At 61.2% G+C, this 17832-nt stretch overlaps 1 protein-coding gene and 1 long non-coding RNA gene across 4 annotated transcripts; one reads left to right on the top strand and one right to left on the bottom strand.

The window, feature by feature from the left end:
- Nucleotides 1–1445: 1445 nt before the first annotated feature.
- LOC124245183 (uncharacterized) lies at nucleotides 1446–5918 on the bottom strand. 2 transcript variants are annotated; one of them, XR_006890211.1, is made up of 4 exons: nucleotides 5480–5918; nucleotides 4022–4269; nucleotides 2254–2367; nucleotides 1446–1671 (listed from the first exon to the last, which is right to left on the bottom strand). It is a non-coding gene; the product is annotated as an uncharacterized LOC124245183 (long non-coding RNA). The 2 variants fall into 2 exon arrangements; XR_006890210.1 differs by having other exon boundaries at nucleotides 4022–4090.
- PDE4C (phosphodiesterase 4C) lies at nucleotides 4364–15970 on the top strand. Of its 2 annotated transcripts, XM_046672451.1 has the most exons (15): nucleotides 4364–4675; nucleotides 7386–7577; nucleotides 8142–8178; nucleotides 8267–8340; nucleotides 8678–8730; nucleotides 9081–9193; nucleotides 9272–9365; nucleotides 9910–10073; nucleotides 10237–10335; nucleotides 10774–10938; nucleotides 11015–11114; nucleotides 11708–11862; nucleotides 13169–13291; nucleotides 13518–13700; nucleotides 14166–15970. In XM_046672451.1, exons 1-15 carry the CDS (start codon nucleotides 4530–4532, stop codon nucleotides 14556–14558), a joined length of 2091 nt encoding a protein of 696 aa, XP_046528407.1. In that variant the 5' UTR covers nucleotides 4364–4529; the 3' UTR covers nucleotides 14559–15970. The 2 variants fall into 2 exon arrangements, with proteins under 2 accessions (XP_046528407.1, XP_046528408.1); XM_046672452.1 differs by lacking the exon at nucleotides 4364–4675 and having other exon boundaries at nucleotides 7457–7577; nucleotides 8146–8178.
- Nucleotides 15971–17832: the final 1862 nt, after the last annotated feature.

Genomic DNA, 17832 nt, shown 5'->3' with positions numbered 1-17832 from the left:
CTTGGGGTGAGTGTGTGAGAGGGCCAGAGAGGGCTGTCCCTGGCAGTGGGGGAGGAGCCTTCTTTATGTCCTGCCACCTCCCCTCGCCCCACCCCCTGTCCCCTGCCAGAGGAGGGGAAGCCTCTTGGGGAGCCTGAGCAAAGGATGTTTCTTCCACATAAGAAAGGGTGGGTGGGGAAGCGGGCAGGAGCTGCTTCTCCTGTTTCATATCAACGAGGGGGGGTGGGGAGGGGTGTGATGAGACAGACACCAGAGAAACAGGAGCCTGGGGTGGCAGTCTCCAACTGCTGGGCCAGGAGCAGGGTCCAGGAGCCTCAGGCCCTCCTTGGATGGGAGGAGGAGCCACAGCAAGCCAGACCTAGAGTCCTGGGTTTGAGGCCAGGCTGGGTGACTTCAGGCAAGTCGCTTTCCTCTCTGGATCTTGATTTTCTCCCACTTTAGTCCACGGACCTCCTGGGGCCACTGGCTTCTTACTTGATTGACAAGCCTGGCCTAACGCCCCCAGCCTGGTCCTCCAGCCTGGGGCGGTGTCTGGGGTAGATGGGCCCATGGCCTGCAGGGCTTGGAGCTGTTCCCAGGTGACCCGGCAGGCCTCTTGACCCCCAGCCCTCAGCTCCTCCTGCCTCCCCCCCGGGTGACTCATGATTTTCCATCACTCAGAAAGAACAAACAGAGACTTGGTTTGGGCCCATCTGGGGGGAGACCCCACGTGGCTCTGGAAGGCAGGAGTGATAGATTGAGTCCCTGTGAGCACAGCGTGCACGTGTGTGTGCGTGTCCTGCCCGTACATATACACGCGGACATGGGGGAGGCGCTCAGCCCTCAGGGAAGCTGGGTTCGAGGCCAACCTGCCTGCCACGTGCCCCGAGCAAGTGGCAAGTGCCAGTGCTTCCCTGAGCCTCTGAGTCGTCAGTGAGATGCAAACACAGATCCGTACTTTTTGCATTTTGTCATGAGCTTTCTGTGCTGGAGCAGTCCTCAGCCATGGTTCTCCTCCCCACCACCCAGGCAGATCACGTGGGTCTGGGCAGGTCCTAGCATCTAGTTCAGCAAGCATATATTAAGCACCTACTGTGTGCCAGGCCCCGTACTGGGGACACAGCCATGGGCAAGCAGGTGCTCGTAGGCTGATGGTGGAGATACTTATACCAGGTGGGAAAAGCACAGAGATCTGTGCTGTGTGGGGAGAGATCAGGGCACCGTGGGAGCCCAGAGGTGGCTTCTGACCCAACTTTGGGGGGTACGGGGTGAGGGAGGGCTGCTTGGAAGAGGTGGCATGTAAGCTTAACCTGAAGGAGGAAGTTAGTCAGGGGGGTGCAGGGAAGGGTATGCCAAATAGAAGGAAAAGAATGTGCAAAGCTTCAGACTCAAGGGGACCAGGTGCATGAGGTGCTAAACGCAGATCAATGTGGCTGGAAGGTGGGAGGAGAGATTCTCTATTCATTTCACAAGCATTTATTGGGCACTTTCTGAGTGCCAGGTACTAAGGTCACAGCTGGGAGCAAGGCAGACTTGCTCTTGCCCTCAAGGGGCTGGTGGGTGAGACAGATGCAGATCAAATAATCATGACAGTAAATGTGAAAGTGTACTGGTGAGAGGAGGGTGCTCCAAGAACGTTTATCTGGCTGGTCAGGGAGGGCTTCCTGGAGGGGGTGATGCTCCAGCTGTGACCTGAAAAATGAAGAGTCAGCAGGGGAAGAGCCTTCTAGCAAGGGCATGGGGTGGGAATGAGCCTGGCTGGTTCAAGGAACAGCAAGAAGGGGGCATGAGGCTGGAGCAGAGTGAGGTGAGCCAAGAAGAGGTGGGGGGAGGTCAGCAGGGATCAGGCCACATGGGACCTCCTGGGAGGTGTGGATTTGGACGTGAGGGCAATGGGGAGCCACAGGAGGCTCTGGAGCAGAGGGTAACATCTGACCCATGCGAGCATCTATACTTGTGGCTCAGCCCCCACCCTTCTCTCTCTGCCTAGACTCTCCACAGGGTCTTGGGCAAGTCATCCGTCCTCTCCAGGCCTTGGTCTACCGATCTGTAAAATAGGCATAACAGCACCCACCTCCTGTCCCTCTGGGGCCACCTGGTGGCAGAGGAGAAAAGTGTGTTCCCAGAGAAGGGACTCACATGGGGGAAATTGAGGCAGTGATGTGCTAACGGGCACTAGAGATTGCCGGGCACCTCCTCAGGTCACGCAGCGTGCAGGGACAAAGTCAGGATGGGGACCTCGTGTGCACCCCTCCTTGCACCTTGGCCCCTTACCTGGCCGGGTTTGGGGCCTCCCAGGGTTAGGCAGGCCAGGCTTCGAATGCTGTCTCAGCTCTGTGGCTCAATTTCTCCATCCAAAGAGCTATTAATAACACTCTACTGTTAAAACTGTTAATGAAACATTTAAAGTTGAATCTATTAATGAAACATTAATATTAAAACTACTTTTTAAACTTCTTTTCCCCTGCCTTTTTCTCCCCAATCCCCCCAGTACATAGTTGAATATTTTTAGTTGTGGATCCTTCTAGTTGTGGCATGTGGGACACCGCCTCAGCATGGCTTGATGAGCGGTGCCATGTCTGCACCCAGGATCCGAACCAGTGAAACCCTGGGCCGCCGAAGCAGAGTGCGTGAACTTAACCACTCGGCCCTGGGGCCGGCCTGAAACTATTGATAAACATTAACGGCAGAGTAGCCTCTGGGATGGCACAGGCGAGGGCGCCAGTTAAGCATTAGGTGGGAGGGCACAGGCTGGGGAGCCCACCAGCCTAGGCTTGAGTGACCCTGGCCCTACCAGTCACAGCTGTGTGACCTTGGGCAAGAGAACACATCTCTCTGTGCCTCAGTTTCCCCATCCACAAAATGAGTGTAAGAGTCCTGGCTTTATAAAGTTGCTCTGAAAATCAGATAACTTTTACATGCACAATGCTGGCTCAGTGCCAGGCGAGTAGGATGGGCTCGGTCTGTATCGATGTTTTCAGTCTTAACTTTCCAGTTCGTGTCTGTGCCTGCAGGGGAAGGACTGAATCTCTGTGCCTCAGTTTCTCCTTGGGGACGTGAGACCATTACAAGCCCCCCCCATGGGACTGTGGTGGTGTCCAGGCTCCTGGGACCCTGGCCCGTGTCCCCAGGCCTGCGCCTGCGGCCTCTATGCCCTGGGGACTGGCTATAATTAGGCCCAGCCGCAGCAGCTACAGATGGTATTTTTGTCTCAGGGACAGCGAGTCTGGTTCCCAACAGGTGTCCGGTTGCAGAGCCGTGCGGGCAGGAGGGAGTTCCCAGCCAGACCCCTGAGACTCTCTGTCCTCCTGGGCCCCTTCTCTGAGCCCTGTTTTCTCGTCTGTACAATGGGGACAATAGTGCGGGTGGGGGAGAGGCAGGCTCTCCTCCCTGGGGCGCCTCACGCTCGCTTATTGAAGGCCTGACTGTCTGGAACTGTATGTTCTCCCAGGAGTGCCACAGATGTGAGCGTCATTTGTCTGGAGACCCCAAAACTGGTGTAGTCCCCTGAGGCAAGGCCCAGGGCATGGGGATGTCATCTCACAGCCAGGGCACAAGCTGCTGTGGGGCCTCAGCTGGGAGGCCCAGCCTCTCTGGGCCTCGTTGCCTCTGCCCATGACTGGGTGCTCTGGGTCCTGCCTCCGAGTGTGACACCCTTTGAGACTTGGCTTCCTCTTCTGTAGAACGGGGCGGGCCACCCCGTCCCAAGGGTAGAGCACTTGGTACAGACCCCCGAAGCGCCGCAGCCACCAGAGGCCTGGCCTCCCTTTCCAGGCCCTGTGGGGTCCTTCCTGGGTGGGGGAGGCATAGAGGCGCCACAGAACGGAAGGCCTGCGGGAGTGGAGTGCGGATGTTTGTCCGATGGAGACAGACAGCAGGAGAGGGGAGGGGACCCAGAGACAGGGCCTGGGCAATGTCAGAGAGTGTGGGGGCCAGGCGGGGCCTTGTAGGAACCGGGGGAGGGGAGCTGGGTCCCAGCCCCGCTGCCCTGGAGTGAAGCCTTGTCCTGTCACCGCCTGCCCCCAAGCCTCAGTTTCCTCACCTGGCAAAGGATGAAGGGTTTGTAGTTTCTGGGCAGCCCCTTGGTGGCTCCAGGCCTCAGTTTCTCCATCTAGAAAATGGACAGAGGGAGACTGAAACACTGTGTGGGATCTGGGCAAACTCCGGCGCGGTGACCTCTCACCGTGGAGGGCACTTCCCTTTTCCACTTCCTCATCTCACTCTTTTCAGCCAAATCACCGGCCAGGCAAGCTGCCCTCACCGGCCAGGCAAGCTGCCCTCACGCAGAGCCTGTGGGCAGAGGGAAGTGGCGTAAGATATGAGTTCTGGGTCCCACGTGGCCGCCCCCAAAGAGAGGGAGCAGAGACGCACACGGCTCCGTGCCTCAGTTTCCCCATTCGCCTGGGTGGGCAGGTCCCAGAGCGTTCAGGCGGCGGGGCGGGGCGGGCGCGCCCTCTGCCCCCTCCCGGCCGGCCCCGGCCCCGCCCCCGAGGCCGGCCAGAAAAGGTCCCGCGCAGCCCGCGCGGTCCAGCCTCCAGGCCATCTCGGCGATGCAGGGCTGCCCCGCGCCCGCCGCGGCCCCCGGGCCCGGCTCCCCCCGGGGCTCCCCGCGCGGCTCCCCCGGGCTCTTCAGGAAGCTCCTGGTGACCCAGAGCATCCGCCTGCAGCGGCGCTTCACCGTGGCCCATCCGCTGTGGTGAGCGAGGCGGGGGCCTGGCGGGGGTCGCCGGGACCCGGGGCTGGGGCGGCAGGGGCAGGGCCAGGGGCGGCCGGGTCGGGGGCAGGGCCCGCGCGCTCTGCGTCCGCCTGCTTCCTCGGGACCTCGCTCCCCGGCCCGTCTGTGCCTCTCGGAGCTGCGACTGTCTGCCTCCACCCGCCGCCTGGACACATGCGGTCTGTTCCTGTCCAGGACGGGCTGAGGCTCACGTCTCCTCCTGACCCCGGCGGCCGGGGCAAGCGGGCTGAGCGTCCCGGCGAGAGGGGAGGCGGGAGGGTCACTCCTCCCCGTGGTCACTCCCCTCCATCTGTCCGGGCGCCAGCGACGAGCCGGCGCGGGGCCTCACGCCCAGCCCTCGGTGTCCACGGAGGGAGACCCGGGCTGATGCGGGCCTTCGGGGGGTGTTCGCGGTGTACAGGGCGAGCGGCGGGCCCCAGGCTGAGCGCGGCCCCGCGCGGTCGCGTCCTCCCGGGACTCAGTCCAGCGCCGTGGGTTCGAATCCCGGCCCTTCCAAGCGACGACCTGGCGCCGCGCGGGGCGAGGCTAGGCTCGGACGCGGCTCGCCGCGCGGACCGTCTGGCACCTCGCGCGCTTGGTTCGCGCCGCATTCGCACCCACTCGATGATCTGGCACCTGGCAGCGCATAGACTGGAGGTCCCTTCCTCAAGGTCACAGGGCCAGTGACAGCCGGCGGCGGGGGTCGAGGGGGCAGTGGTGACCGTGGTCCCTGATGGAGCCCACGAGGAGGGCGGGTCCCTCCGAGGCCCGCGCGCCTCAGCTTACCTGTCCAACCCTTGGGCGGACGCGCGGTCCCGCAGTCCGGGCGACCTCGCTCCGCGCCCCCGCGTCATGGAACCGCGGCCTGACCCCGCCGCTCCCAGCTAAGGTCAGAGCAGAAGGAAAACAGCCTCCCCGCGGCGAGAAAACCCCGGCGCAGCCCTCCTCCCTCCGCACCCGCTCCTTGGATTCGAACCCAGCACTCTGGGGCCTCTCCCGGCCTCAGTTTCCCTAGTTATCCACAGGTGCGCTACCTAGAACCTCTGGGGAGAGGCGTGGGCGGGCTGGGGGTCGTCACCCCCGGGCCTCCCTCTAGGAGGGCAGGTTCGGGGTATCCGCCGCCGCTGGCGCGCCCCTACCAGCTTCTCCCTGCCGGCCACCGCGCCCACGCCGGGGCAGGCAAGGGTTAAGGAGCCCCGCCTCTCCGGGTGACGACATGAAGCGGGAGGGGGGACGCACCCGCCGCTGGGGGCTTCACCTGGAGCCGCCAAACCCGAACAGGCGGAGAGCAGCCGGACATAGCCGAACATGCCCGAGTTCACCCGAACGAAGCCGGAGTAAGCCGAATATGGCCGACGCGGCACGAGCGCCAGCCGGACTTGCTTGAAAACCTAGCGCGGCCGGACGTAGCCGAACAGGCCCGAAGAATCCGAGCCTGCCCGAGCGCGATCGGACGTAGCCGAATCCAACCGAACTCACCCGAACGAATTCTTCTGGACCAGGCCCAACCCTGTGTGATCAGACAGAACTTAGTCAAACCCGGCCATACAACCGAATCCTGCCGAATCCCCCACCCTCACCCCGGTCTGGGCCGAATCCCGTGCTCGGCGTCCTCCGGCAGGCCCGATCCCGGCCCGTGGACTGGAATGGGGTGACCTGGCGGGGGACCAGCTGGACACCGGCGCTTGGCGCCAGTCTTGGGTGCCCCGAGTCTTGGGTGTCTCCCTGTTTCCGCCTCTCCTGCCTGCCCCCTTCTCAAAAGCCCGTGACCCACAAGCAGCCCCTCTCCGCGGTTGCTAACTTCCCCTCGCCACCCTCTGTTCTTGCTCCACGCCCCCTCCCACTCTTTCCCTGACCTCTGACCCCAAGGGGAGGGGCGTTGATTCTGCTCTCCCAGTCAGGGTGTGGCCGGAGGGAGGGACAGGGCTGAGCGCTGGGAGCGGGGATCGGGGCTTGCCCGGACAGCGGGCGTTGTGAGGAGGACGGTGCGCCGGGCAGAGGGCACAGCCTGTGCAAGGGCTCGCAGGCCGAAGAGAACAGGCAGAGCGTTCAGGCTGACAGCGAAGCAAGGGAGCGGGGGTCCGAAGGCGGGCTGGGGGCGTGGTCAACGAGATTGGGGCGGAGCCCTATGAGCTGAGGGTGGGACCAGATGTCCTGGGCGTGGCCAAAGCTGGCTAGGGGCGGGGCCTCCCCGGGTGTGAGGAGCCTTGGCGCATGCTCGACCTCGGCAGGGCGCAGGCCCCCTCCACAGAGGAGAGCCCAGGAAGTCGCTCCCAGTCCCCGTGATCTTGCCATGCCACCTGCACCCCAGTTTCCACTCTTGTAATATGGGAGCCTCGTCGGCGTCCTCAGGTGCTGAGTTGTGACACCTAAAAGCGCCCTCAGGGAAGGAAGGTACCACGCCCATGTTAGAGACGGCGTGGTTGATGTCCCGAGGAAGGCTGCGACCTGCCCATGGTCACACAGCCACTTGGGGACAGATCTGAAACTCGCGTCCTGGAGTCCAGATGAGTCCCAGACGCTGAGACAGAGACGTGAGGGGCGCAGGGCCTCTGAGTAGGGGTGTGACGGTGGGGCAGGTGGACAAACGGTACGCTACTCCTACTCAGCCCATCACGCAGCCCCAGGGAGGACATGACAGACGGGTGCTGGCCACCACCCTCAGCTCTGACAACGCCTCCTCCGCCTTCAGCTTTGACCTGGAAAATGGGCTCTCGAGCGGAAGAAGCCCCCTGGATCCTCAGGCCGGGCCTAGCCTTGGCCGGATCGTCCAGGTCGCCGCCCAGCATAGCCAGAGGCGGGAGTCTTTCCTGTACCGCTCAGACAGTGACTTCCAACTCTCGCCCAAGGCCACGTCCTGGAATTCCTCCGTGGCCAGCGACCTGTGAGTCTGAGGCTGGTGGGGTGACATCTCGTCCCCTCCTCCTTCCTTTATTCCTCCGTTTAGCACACATCTTCAAGTGGCCATTTAAGCTGGGCTTTGAAGTTTAACCAGAAGTTTGCTAGACAGCTCACATATTCAGTCGAGCATGCCAAGAATGCTATCTGGGGATCCTCTGTGCTTGACTTCAGGCTGGGGTTGGGTGGCAATCCAGAAACATTAAGACCAGTTAGTATCAACTGAACAAACACCTTCATTTGAGCTTTCTGGTAGCCAGAATAAAAAGGGGAATACAATAACTTTTGTCCTGCCTTTACTACTGCTGCCCTGAGATTCAGGTTCTCCATTTGTGAGATGGGATATAGTGAGTGAGTGGTGAGAGGGGCTGTGGAAGCTTTCAAAGGAGAGTTGAGTGAGGGAGCCCAGAGACTAGGAGGACACCCAGAGGAGGAGTCATGAGGGGAGGAGGAGCTGAGATGAGAGCATGGTGAGGGTGAAAGCTGGAAGATGGGAACGTGCGGGAGGGCTCCTCCTGGCCACCCTTCCTGATGTCCCGTCTCCCCGCAGACAGGGAGAAGACATGATTGTGACGCCCTTTGCCCAGGTAGGTGCCCACCGCCCCTCTCCTCCCGTGAGCCAAGGAGGCCGAACCGACCGTTCCTTTCCAACGCTGACCACCCCCTTCCCGACAGGTCCTTGCCAGTCTGCGGACGGTTCGGAGCAACGTTGCGGCCCTTGCCCACCTGCAAGGCCGCGGGGCTACCAAGTAAGCAGAGGATGGGGCGGGCCCGGCAGAGAGAGGCGGGGCCTGTGGGAGAGAAAGGCGGGGCTGGTGAACGCAGTGGGCGGGGCCTGTGGGAGAGAAGGGCGGGGCCGGTGAACTCGGTGGGCGGGGCCCGGTGGAGAGAGGCGGAGTCTGTGGAAGAGAAGGGCGGGGCCGAGCGGAGGGCGCGAGGAGGGTAAGTAGGGTGGGTGGGCCGGGGCGGGGTCCGGCCGGAAAGGGAGCAGCTGGATGGGGCGGCCAGGATGGGGGCGGCGCCTGGAGGCCTTGGGGCGGGGCCATATGGGCCAGGCAGGCCAGTCCTGAGGCGACTCTCCTGCAGGCAGGCACCGGTCGGGAAGCCGCAGTCTGGCAGTCAGGCCCCTCCACCTACAGGTAATGCACCTGCTCCTAACCCCAAACCCCTGCGGGACAGCTGTGAACTTCTCCATGATGACCTCTCTAGCCCAGGAGTCCTTAGGCTGTGCTAATTGTAACCCCCCCAAAACACTCTAGGGGATGGAGTTTGCCACGCCCATATTACACATGGGGAGGCCCAGGCCCAGAGAGGGGCAGAGACCTGCCCATGGTCACACAGCCACTTGGGGACAGATCAACTCAGATCCTGGGGTCCCTAGTGGCCCTTTTGGGAAGGGCTACAGGGTCCCAATGCAGAGATGGAGGCATGAGGAATGCAGAATCCCTGAGTGGGGGTGGGGCAGGCCCCTGACCAGCTCGGCCCCCAGAGGACCCTGGGCAGAAGCTGGCTTTGGAAACCCTGGACGAGCTGGACTGGTGTCTGGATCAGCTGGAGACTCTGCAGACGCGGCACTCCGTGGGGGAGATGGCATCCAACAAGGTGAGGAGGGCCGGATAGCCGAGAGCACGTGCCTCTGCCCACAGTGCCCATCATCCCTGTCCCCGCCTTCCCCTGCAGTTCAAGCGGATGCTGAACCGAGAGTTGACTCACCTGTCCGAAACCAGCCGCTCTGGGAACCAGGTGTCTGAGTACATATCCCGAACCTTCCTGGGTGAGCTGTGGCGAGTTACTGCTTGGGCCACGTTATAGAGGTAGGAAGAAGGAAGAGAAAGAAAGACTTCTATTCCAGACCTCAGTCTGAGGAGGACAGAACCAGACAGGGACACTCCCAGCCCTATGGGCTGGGGCTAGACCAGAGGGAGGAACAGGAGGAACTTTCAGGAGGAGGGAGACATTAAAGCTAGGGTTTTGAAGTATGAGTAGAAGTTTGCCAAGGATGAGATGGAGGGAGCCAGACAGCTGGGTCTCCAGCTTGGGAGACGGAAAAGACATTTGGCTGTTTGGGGAAAAACAGTGAGACCCAGGTGCCCAGGGGCCATGTCCAGCAGAAGGGGTCACTGAGACCAGCCATGAACAGAGGAGAGGGGTAGCTACAGGCCAGACGGGGACTTTACTCCAGAGCTTACTTTGATCCAGATAAAAAGGAAATGCATGGATTGATCCTGAGGCCTGGCAAGGGCCGGGCCCTGAGGCCAGGCAGGATGACCCCAGAAAGTGAATCAGCATCTCTGAGCTGCACTCTGCCCCACCTACAGACCAGCAGACTGAGGTGGAGCTGCCCAGGGTGACCCCTACAGAGCCCCCGAAGCCCATGTCCCAGATCAGTGGCCTGCGTGGGCTCCCCCACAGTGCCAGCCTCTCTGCAGCCACCTTCCCACGCTTTGGCATCCAGACTGACCAGGAGGGGCAACTGGCCAAGGTGGGTCCCCAGCTGGATTCCTGAGACCCGGGTTTGACTCCTGGCTCTGTTTGGATGTCCAACTTGGGCCTCAGTTTGCTCGCCTGTATACTGCAGGGGGCGTCGAGGGTCCAGAGTCTCAGGCAGTTGGACTGGAGTTAAGCTCCAGTTCTTCACGTTTCAGGAACTGGAAGACACCAACAAGTGGGGGCTTGACGTATTCAAGGTGGCAGAGCTAAGTGGGAACCGGCCCCTCACAGCCATTATATTCAGCATCTTTCAGGTATGTGCCCGGGCCTGGGCTTCCAATACCCCTGGGGTTTCCTTCATGTCTTCCTACCCCAAGACCTTAGGAGACACTCATTCTTCAAATCCTCCCTGACACCCCTGAATGGGATAATTTGAGCAAGGTACTGAAGGATGAATAGGAGTTCACTAGGTTGAAAAGTTCATTTTCAACAAGCCTCAGCCCTGGGCCCAGCCCTGAAGAGACCCAGTCTTGGAGGACACAGCTGGACAAAGACACCTTCTGCTCTGTGGGGTCAGGGATGGACCAGAGGGGAAGGATAGAGACCAAGGGAGTTCAGAGGGAGAGCAGGGAGGGCATCCTGGAAAAGGGGGCATTTGAGATTGGATAGGAGTTCAGAAGGAGAGAAGGCATAGGAACGGTGTGTGCTGCTGCGGGGAGCCCAAGGCCCTGACTGCGCCTGTGATGGACCAGGAACGGGACCTGCTCAAGAGATTTCAGATCCCGGCGGACACCCTAGTCACCTACCTGCTCACGCTGGAGGGTCACTACCGCGCCGACGTGGCCTACCACAACAGCCTCCACGCTGCCGACGTGGCCCAGTCCACACACGTGCTGCTGGCGACGCCCGCCCTCCAGGTACGGCCCGGGCCGGCGGGCAGCCGGGGCTGCGGGGTGCGCAGAGCCCCTCACTCCCGTGCCCTGTGCCGCTCAGGCCGTTTTCACAGACCTGGAAGTCCTGGCTGCCATCTTCGCAAGCGCCATCCACGATGTGGACCATCCGGGCGTCTCCAACCAGTTTCTCATTAACACCAGTGAGTGGGGACGGGCCCTGCCCGCGGTCCTTCATGTGCTCGGGCCGTCCCTGCCCCGGCCCAGCTGCCCTGTCTGTGAAATGGCTGCGACATCCCTTCCCTCGGGTGCTCAGAAAATGAGAGAATAACACAGGCAGCAGAGCTGGCCTGGGCCCACCGAGATTTTAAAGTTCAGGGTCTTTTGAGAAATCTAAGAAACTCAGTCAACAGGCAGTTCCTGGGTACATCATCCGCCATCCCTGGAGAGCTGGGGATGAGAGTGGAGCCCTCTCATTCGAGGATCCCGGAGTCTAGTAAGATGCAGACTCAGTCGTTCACTCGACGAGCCTTCAGTAGGCACTGTCTCCTGCCATGCCCAGTCCCCAAGGAGGCCCCAGTCCCGAGGAGGCAGAGCTAAGCACAGATGCTCCGAGCCCTGCCGAGTCAGGGCAGGGCCAGGGAGGGAGACGGGTCCTAGAGAGTTTCCTGGCAGAGAGGGCATTAGCGCTGGGGCTTCAATGCCTGAGTATGAGTTTGCCAGGAATCCACAAAACCTGCCTTTGGGTGTGGCGCGTTGGGCGGGCAGGTCTTGAGGCTCTCCCCCTCCCACACAGACTCAGAGCTCGCGCTTATGTACAACGATGCCTCCGTGCTGGAGAACCACCACCTGGCCGTGGGCTTCAAGCTGCTGCAAGCAGAGAACTGTGACATCTTCCAGAACCTCAGCGCCAAGCAGCGGCTGAGTCTGCGCAGGATGGTCATCGACATGGTGAGGCCACGACGATGGAGGCAGGGGGCCGCTCGGCCTGGCGGGGGCTTCAGTCCAAGCTAGGCATGTCCCCGCTCTGTGCCTGAACTTCCTGGTCTGTGACGTGGGCCGGGGGGTGCCCGGCCGGCCCTCGGCCAGGCTGCTCAGGTCTGCCGGCCGTCCCAGGCCAGCAGTGGCAACAGTGAGTGTCTGGGGTTTCAGGTGCAGCTTTTTCTGAGCCGTCAGTCTGTCCATTTGATATTTTTCAGATCGGGAGACCAGAGGAAATTTTGGGTCTCATGCCTCATTCGTTCATTTATTGAGCACCTGTTGTGTGCTTGCCCTCCCGGCCTTCACGAGACTCGTGGTCTGCGGGGAGAGGGACACATGGGTGGGAGCCGTGGGGGGGCACGCGAGGTCAGGAGGGCTTCCCCAGGAGGGGACACTGAAGCCACGGCCTGCAGAGTGAGGCGGGCCGGGGGTGGGGAGGAGTGTTCCCAGCAGAGGGAACAGCATGTGGGGGGTGCTCAGAGCAAACCAAGCCTCCTAGTCAAGAGGTGCTAAAAGTTCGGTGAGGCGGAGTGGGGCCCTGGGCAGTGCGCACTGCCAGTGAGAGCATGGTTTGGGGCAGTTGGGAGGTCTGGGGAGAAGATTTGAGACTTTGATTCTCAGAGAAGCCTGTGGGCCGCGTGTGGGTCATCCCTGGTCTGGGACCACGTAGATCTGGCTAAGTTGATGTTTAAACAGCTGAGCTCAGGCCGACCTTCCCTCCAGACGGCTGACAATAGTCCTTCCAGCCACACGGCAGCCACAGGGAGGTTTGGGGAACAGCAAGTCAGGTCCCTCCTGGCTTCGGAGCCACCCGTGGCTCCCGTGGCCCTCTGGATAACCCCCCCACACCTCCTGGAGGCGCCCCAACTCTCATCACCTTCCGTCGCCTCTGCGTTCAGTTGTTCCAGCCACAAGCACCCCCTCTGTGTTCCACAGCTCCTCCAGCCCCAGGGCCTTTGCACAGGCCACATCCTCTGCTGGGCCTCACTGCTGCCCTCAGGCACATCTCACCTCAGCCCCCAGGCTTCAGCTCCCTCCCCACACCCTGTCTCCCCCAGCCCCCTGTGTAGGGACGTGGGAGAAGGAACTGTTTTCTCAGCCCCTCTTGGGAGCTGGTTTGCAGCCAGCCTCGTTGCATCCTCCCATTTCACAGAGGAGGACAGCGAGGCTCGGAGGCGGGCTGAGGGTCACCGGGGCGTGGCATCTGGGAGGCCAGGCGTGAGGGGTGGGGCAGGCGCCACGCTCATACCTGTTATCCGCCCTCGCCTGCCCCCAGGTGCTGGCCACCGACATGTCCAAACACATGAGCCTCCTGGCAGACCTCAAGACCATGGTGGAGACCAAGAAGGTGGCGAGCCTCGGAGTCCTGCTGCTCGACAACTACTCCGACCGCATCCAGGTGTGTGGCCCGGCGGCCTGGCCTCGGCTTCCGTGGCTCTCGTTTATCTGCATTTATGAGGCGACGACTGTATGCCAAACTTGAAGAAATGGAGCAGCCGTTCCCTCTCCTCCTGGGCCTCAGGTCCCCGCCCGTAAGATGGGTGTGTCTGCCGTGCCAGCCTCGGGCGGGGGCGTCGCAGGCCTCTGCGGCCTGGCCTGAGCTCTCCCGGCCTCCGTCTCCCCAGGTCTTGCAGAACCTGGTGCACTGCGCTGACCTGAGCAACCCCACCAAACCGCTGCCCCTGTACCGCCAGTGGACGGACCGCATCATGGCCGAGTTCTTCCAGCAGGGCGACCGCGAGCGCGAGTCGGGCCTGGACGTCAGCCCCATGTGCGACAAGCACACGGCCTCGGTGGAGAAGTCCCAGGTCTGAGGGAGACAGGGCTGAGCTGGCGGGTGCTGGCCAGTGAGGGGTGTGGCCTGAGGGTGCACTGTATGCTGGGCTGCACCAGGCAGGCCTGGGACGCAGTCTCTGGGCTGCAGAGAGAGGGATCTGCACTCTTGGGGTTTGGAAATGTCTGTCCTGGGTGATGTGGGGGACCCTTGTCACCCAGGGGATCCCAGTCTGGGGGACACATCCATCCAGCCCCGAGGAGTGAGGACTGGGGTGGAGGGAGAGACTTAGGGGTTGAGGGAGTCCTGAAGAGTCAGGGGAGGCTTCCTGGAGGAAACGTTGTTTGAAGAGGGTTTTGAAGGATGAGTAGGAGTTGGGAAACCACATTCCAGGCAGAGGGAACAAGCTGGGCAAAGGCCAGGGGGCTGGGCGGGGTCTAGGTTCCCTGGTGACTCCAGGCACAGCCTCCTCCCCCCACAACCCCGTACTGCCCCACAGGTGGGCTTCATTGACTACATTGCCCACCCACTGTGGGAGACGTGGGCCGACCTGGTACACCCAGATGCACAGGACCTGCTGGACACACTAGAGGACAACCGCGAGTGGTACCAGAGCAAGGTCCCCCGAAGCCCCATGGATCCCACCAGCCCTGAGCAGGGTAGCCCTGACAGATTCCAGTTTGAGCTGACTCTGGATGAGGCGGAAGAAGAGAAGGAGGCAGAGGAGGAGGGAGCGTTGGATGGGGAGGCCTCAGAGTCACCTGACACTGAGCTCCTGTCCCCTGAGGCCAGCCTGGACCCTGGGGGGCTCCTCCTGGACAACCAGAGGACCGAGGGCAAGCCCTGCAAGAACCATGAGGGTGGCGTGATGGCTGAGCCCTTTGGCAACTAATGGCCCCTGGCGGGTGGGTGGACTTTCCAGGAAGAGGTCCCAGGGTGCCCCTGCCTTGCCTTCCCCACCCCCTGAGAGAGACAACCAAGCGTTTAGTTACAGGCAGGTCTCAGGGTGGAACTGGAGGCCCCTGGCTGGGGTCCACTCTGACTCCAGACTCTGCTGAGAGAGCTCTCTGAGGGGCTGGGCTAGGGTTAGCCTCTTCCAGAGCCCTTGGGATCTCCTTCCTGGACTTCCACCCTTGGCGTGGAAAGGGGGCGTCTGCCAGGTCCCCTGCCGGCCTCCTCCAGTGCTCACTCATGAGCCACATCCATCACTATTCTTTCATTCTCTGTCAGATATTTATTGGGCCTGATATGTGCCAGGCCTGTGCCTGCCGTGCCTCGGCGTGGCCCTGCTTGAGCGGTGGGGCTCAGCCTCAAGGAGATGCCCCCACAGCGCCCCCCTTCCGCCAGGCAGCTCGCTGCGGGAGAGCGGGACCTTGAGTCGGAGAGTGCGCGGCAGAGCTGCAGCCGGCCCGGTGCTCCGGGGCCGGAGGGGCGCCCCGCAGGCTGATTCGGGGGTCGCGCTTGCGCACCGGCCGCAGTTTCCGCCTTTGGTCGGTTTCCGGTGCACACGCCCCTGTTCTCTCTGACCTCAGAGCCCCCTGCTCGGTGCCCCCGTTCTCCCTCTTATAGAACAGCAACAAAAGCACAGAATCTGCACCCCCCGCCGCCCGCAGGTCTCTGCGCCTCCTGAGTCTGAGGCCCGCCCCCCCCAGACTCTCCCAGGGGAAAGGAGGCCTCTGACCCTTTCTTGCCAGTCACAGCCCCTTCTGGGCCTCAGTTTCCCGTCTGTGGCCTAGTCTAGTGCTTGGGTAAACTATGGTTGAGGGGTGGTGTCTGTGACCTCCCCGAAATATCTTAGAAATTGGGGGCATTGAACATTTTCTGGGGCTAAATAAATCTTATCACCCAAATTTAGCAGCGTGCCCATTTCGCGGATGGGGAAACAGGCACAGAGGTCCCCTGGGCTGCTCGAGGCTGGCAGCCCCGCGCCCTGGCGGGGAGCGCGGGGGCGGGGAACTGGGCCTCGCCGGCGGCCACCCGGGGGGTCGAGCTGGGCCTGGGGTGGGCCTCCCGGGAGCCGTCCCGGCCTCCGCAGGCCCCGCGCCTCCCTGCCCGCGTGCCTGGAGCCGTGCCGCTGCCGCGGGGCCTGCCGCAGCTCCTGGCTGCCTTCCTAGACCTCCACCGAGACTTCGCCCTTCTCACCGCCAGGGACCAGATGCCACAGAGGGCGACGTAAAGGTCAGCGCGGGGGGCCGGCCCGTGGCCGAGTGGTTAAGTTCACGCGCTCCGCTGCGGCGGCCCAGGGTTTCGGCTGTTCGGATCCTGGGCGCCGACATGGCACTGCTCGTCGGGCCTGGTTGAGGTGGCGTCCCACATGCCACAACTAGAAGGACCCGCAACTAAGATGTACAACTATGTACGGAGGGCGATTTGGGGAGATAAAGCAGAAAAAAAAAAAAAAGATTGGCAACAGTTGTTAGCTCAGGGGTCAATCTTAAAAACAAAAAAGGTCAGCCCGCCTGGCCCTGGGTGCATTTCCTCCCAGATTTTAAGCCGCAGAGATTTAGGGATTTGTATTTATAATTTGTTCTCCCTCCCTCTTTACTTACAAGTAATACATCTTCACTGTAGAGAATTTGCAAATAATGGAAACACATAAAGAAGAAAATAAAATTCTGTTATAACCTCAACTGTGTGTCATCTGCCTTCAGTATTTCACCTGATTTCCCTCTGGTTCTTTCTCATAAGAACATGCATATGCTTCCCTTCGACATGGGTCACAGGCATCCCTTCCTCTCCCGCTTACTGACCACCCTCCACCCATGCTGGCTTTCCACACCCCAAGCACGGCCCCACCTCAGGGCCTTTGCACATGCTGGGCCTGCCACCTGGAATAGTTCTCCTCCCCCTCATCCTCATCCTTTGGGTCTCAGCTCAGTGTCCCTTCCTTCAGGAAGCCCTCCCTGACCCCTCCACCATCCTCTCCAGACCGTGATCCCCAGAGGCCTGGGCCAGGTCCACCATGCCATCCTCAGTGTCCCCCAGAGGTGGACTTTGACAACTTCAGCAAGTTGCTTACCCTCCCCAAGCCTTTGTCCTTTCCCAGGGGAGATGGACTCTTGATGAGGATCACATTATTGCGGAAGGTAACACTCGAGGAGAGTGTGTCCTATGCCACCTGCTGAGCTACCTGCTCAAAGGCAACGCCGCCTCTTTCTTCTCCCATTTCACAGATGGGGAAATTGAGGTCCTTAGAGTGCTGAGTGAGATCACTCACATGCTCCGGGTCCCCAATTTTCTCTTGCTTGGGGCCCTTCCCGAGGGGTGCAGTCCTTGCCTTTGTGGCCCATCCAAGACCCAAACAGGAGGGTGGGAGAAGGTCTTCAGGCCCCAGAACTTTCAGCCCTCATGAACTCCTAGGGTGATTCTCAGGGCTCAGTTTGCCCTCTATTCAAGGAGAAATGTTGCCTGCCCACCTCCCTCCCTGGACTGGAGAGGGGATGTCCCTCAAGCTTGTTCAGTGAATCCCAGTCTCAGGACCTTTGCACTTGCTGCCCACCTCTCCCTGCGGCCAGCTCCTTCTCCTCCTCCTTCAGGTTTCTGCTTAAATGTCACTTCTTCAAAGAGGTCCACCCTAATCTCTCTGGCCAAAGTCACTCTCCTTCCAATCATTCATTCATTCATGTCATGCCATCACGGAGCATCTACTGTGTCCACAGGTCTAGGTGTCGGGGACACCATCCCTGCCTCTCAGAGCTCAGATGCCTAATGGATAAGTAAGTCAACCTGATCATTTCTGATGGGGGTGTGTCAGGAAGGAGAAATATGGTGGTATGCTAGGAGGTGACAGGGCAAAATTGGAACCTCCGGAAGGAGGTGGGTGTTGATCAGAGACCTCAAGGGGGTGAGAGAGCCAGGCACAAGGAGGGCTGAGGGAACACTGCTCTAGGCAGAGGGAACAGCAAGTGCAAAGGCCCTGAGGCAGGATCACACCTAGAGCTAGAGGAGGGAGTGTCTGCCTGGAGGAGGAAGATGAGATGGGCAGGTAGCTGGCAGGACCTGGGTTTCGGGGAGGAGTCTGGAGTTTACTCCCAGTGGGGTGGGACTTGGGAGAGTTTGAGGCCCTTCTCCCACCAGGCTCTGTTTCCCCTGCCACACAAGAGACACCATCATCAATGCACAGTGGTGCTGCCCACCCCCCCCCCCCCCCCCCCCCCCCCCCCCCC

This window comes from Equus quagga, chromosome 9, assembly GCF_021613505.1.
Source record: "Equus quagga isolate Etosha38 chromosome 9, UCLA_HA_Equagga_1.0, whole genome shotgun sequence".
NCBI classification, from domain to species: Eukaryota; Metazoa; Chordata; class Mammalia; order Perissodactyla; family Equidae; genus Equus; species Equus quagga.
This window is presented reverse-complemented; position numbering and strand designations above follow the sequence as displayed.

Excerpts from the sequence above, each read along its gene's own strand:
- PDE4C (XM_046672451.1), top strand. The coding sequence starts at position 4,530 with ATGCAGGGCTGCCCCGCGCCCGCCGCGGCCCCCGGGCCCGGCTCCCCC. Across the intron at positions 8,179-8,266 it reads TTGTGACGCCCTTTGCCCAG|GTCCTTGCCAGTCTGCGGAC; the intron begins GTAGGTGCCCAC and ends CCTTCCCGACAG. Across the intron at positions 13,292-13,517 it reads ACTACTCCGACCGCATCCAG|GTCTTGCAGAACCTGGTGCA; the intron begins GTGTGTGGCCCG and ends CCGTCTCCCCAG.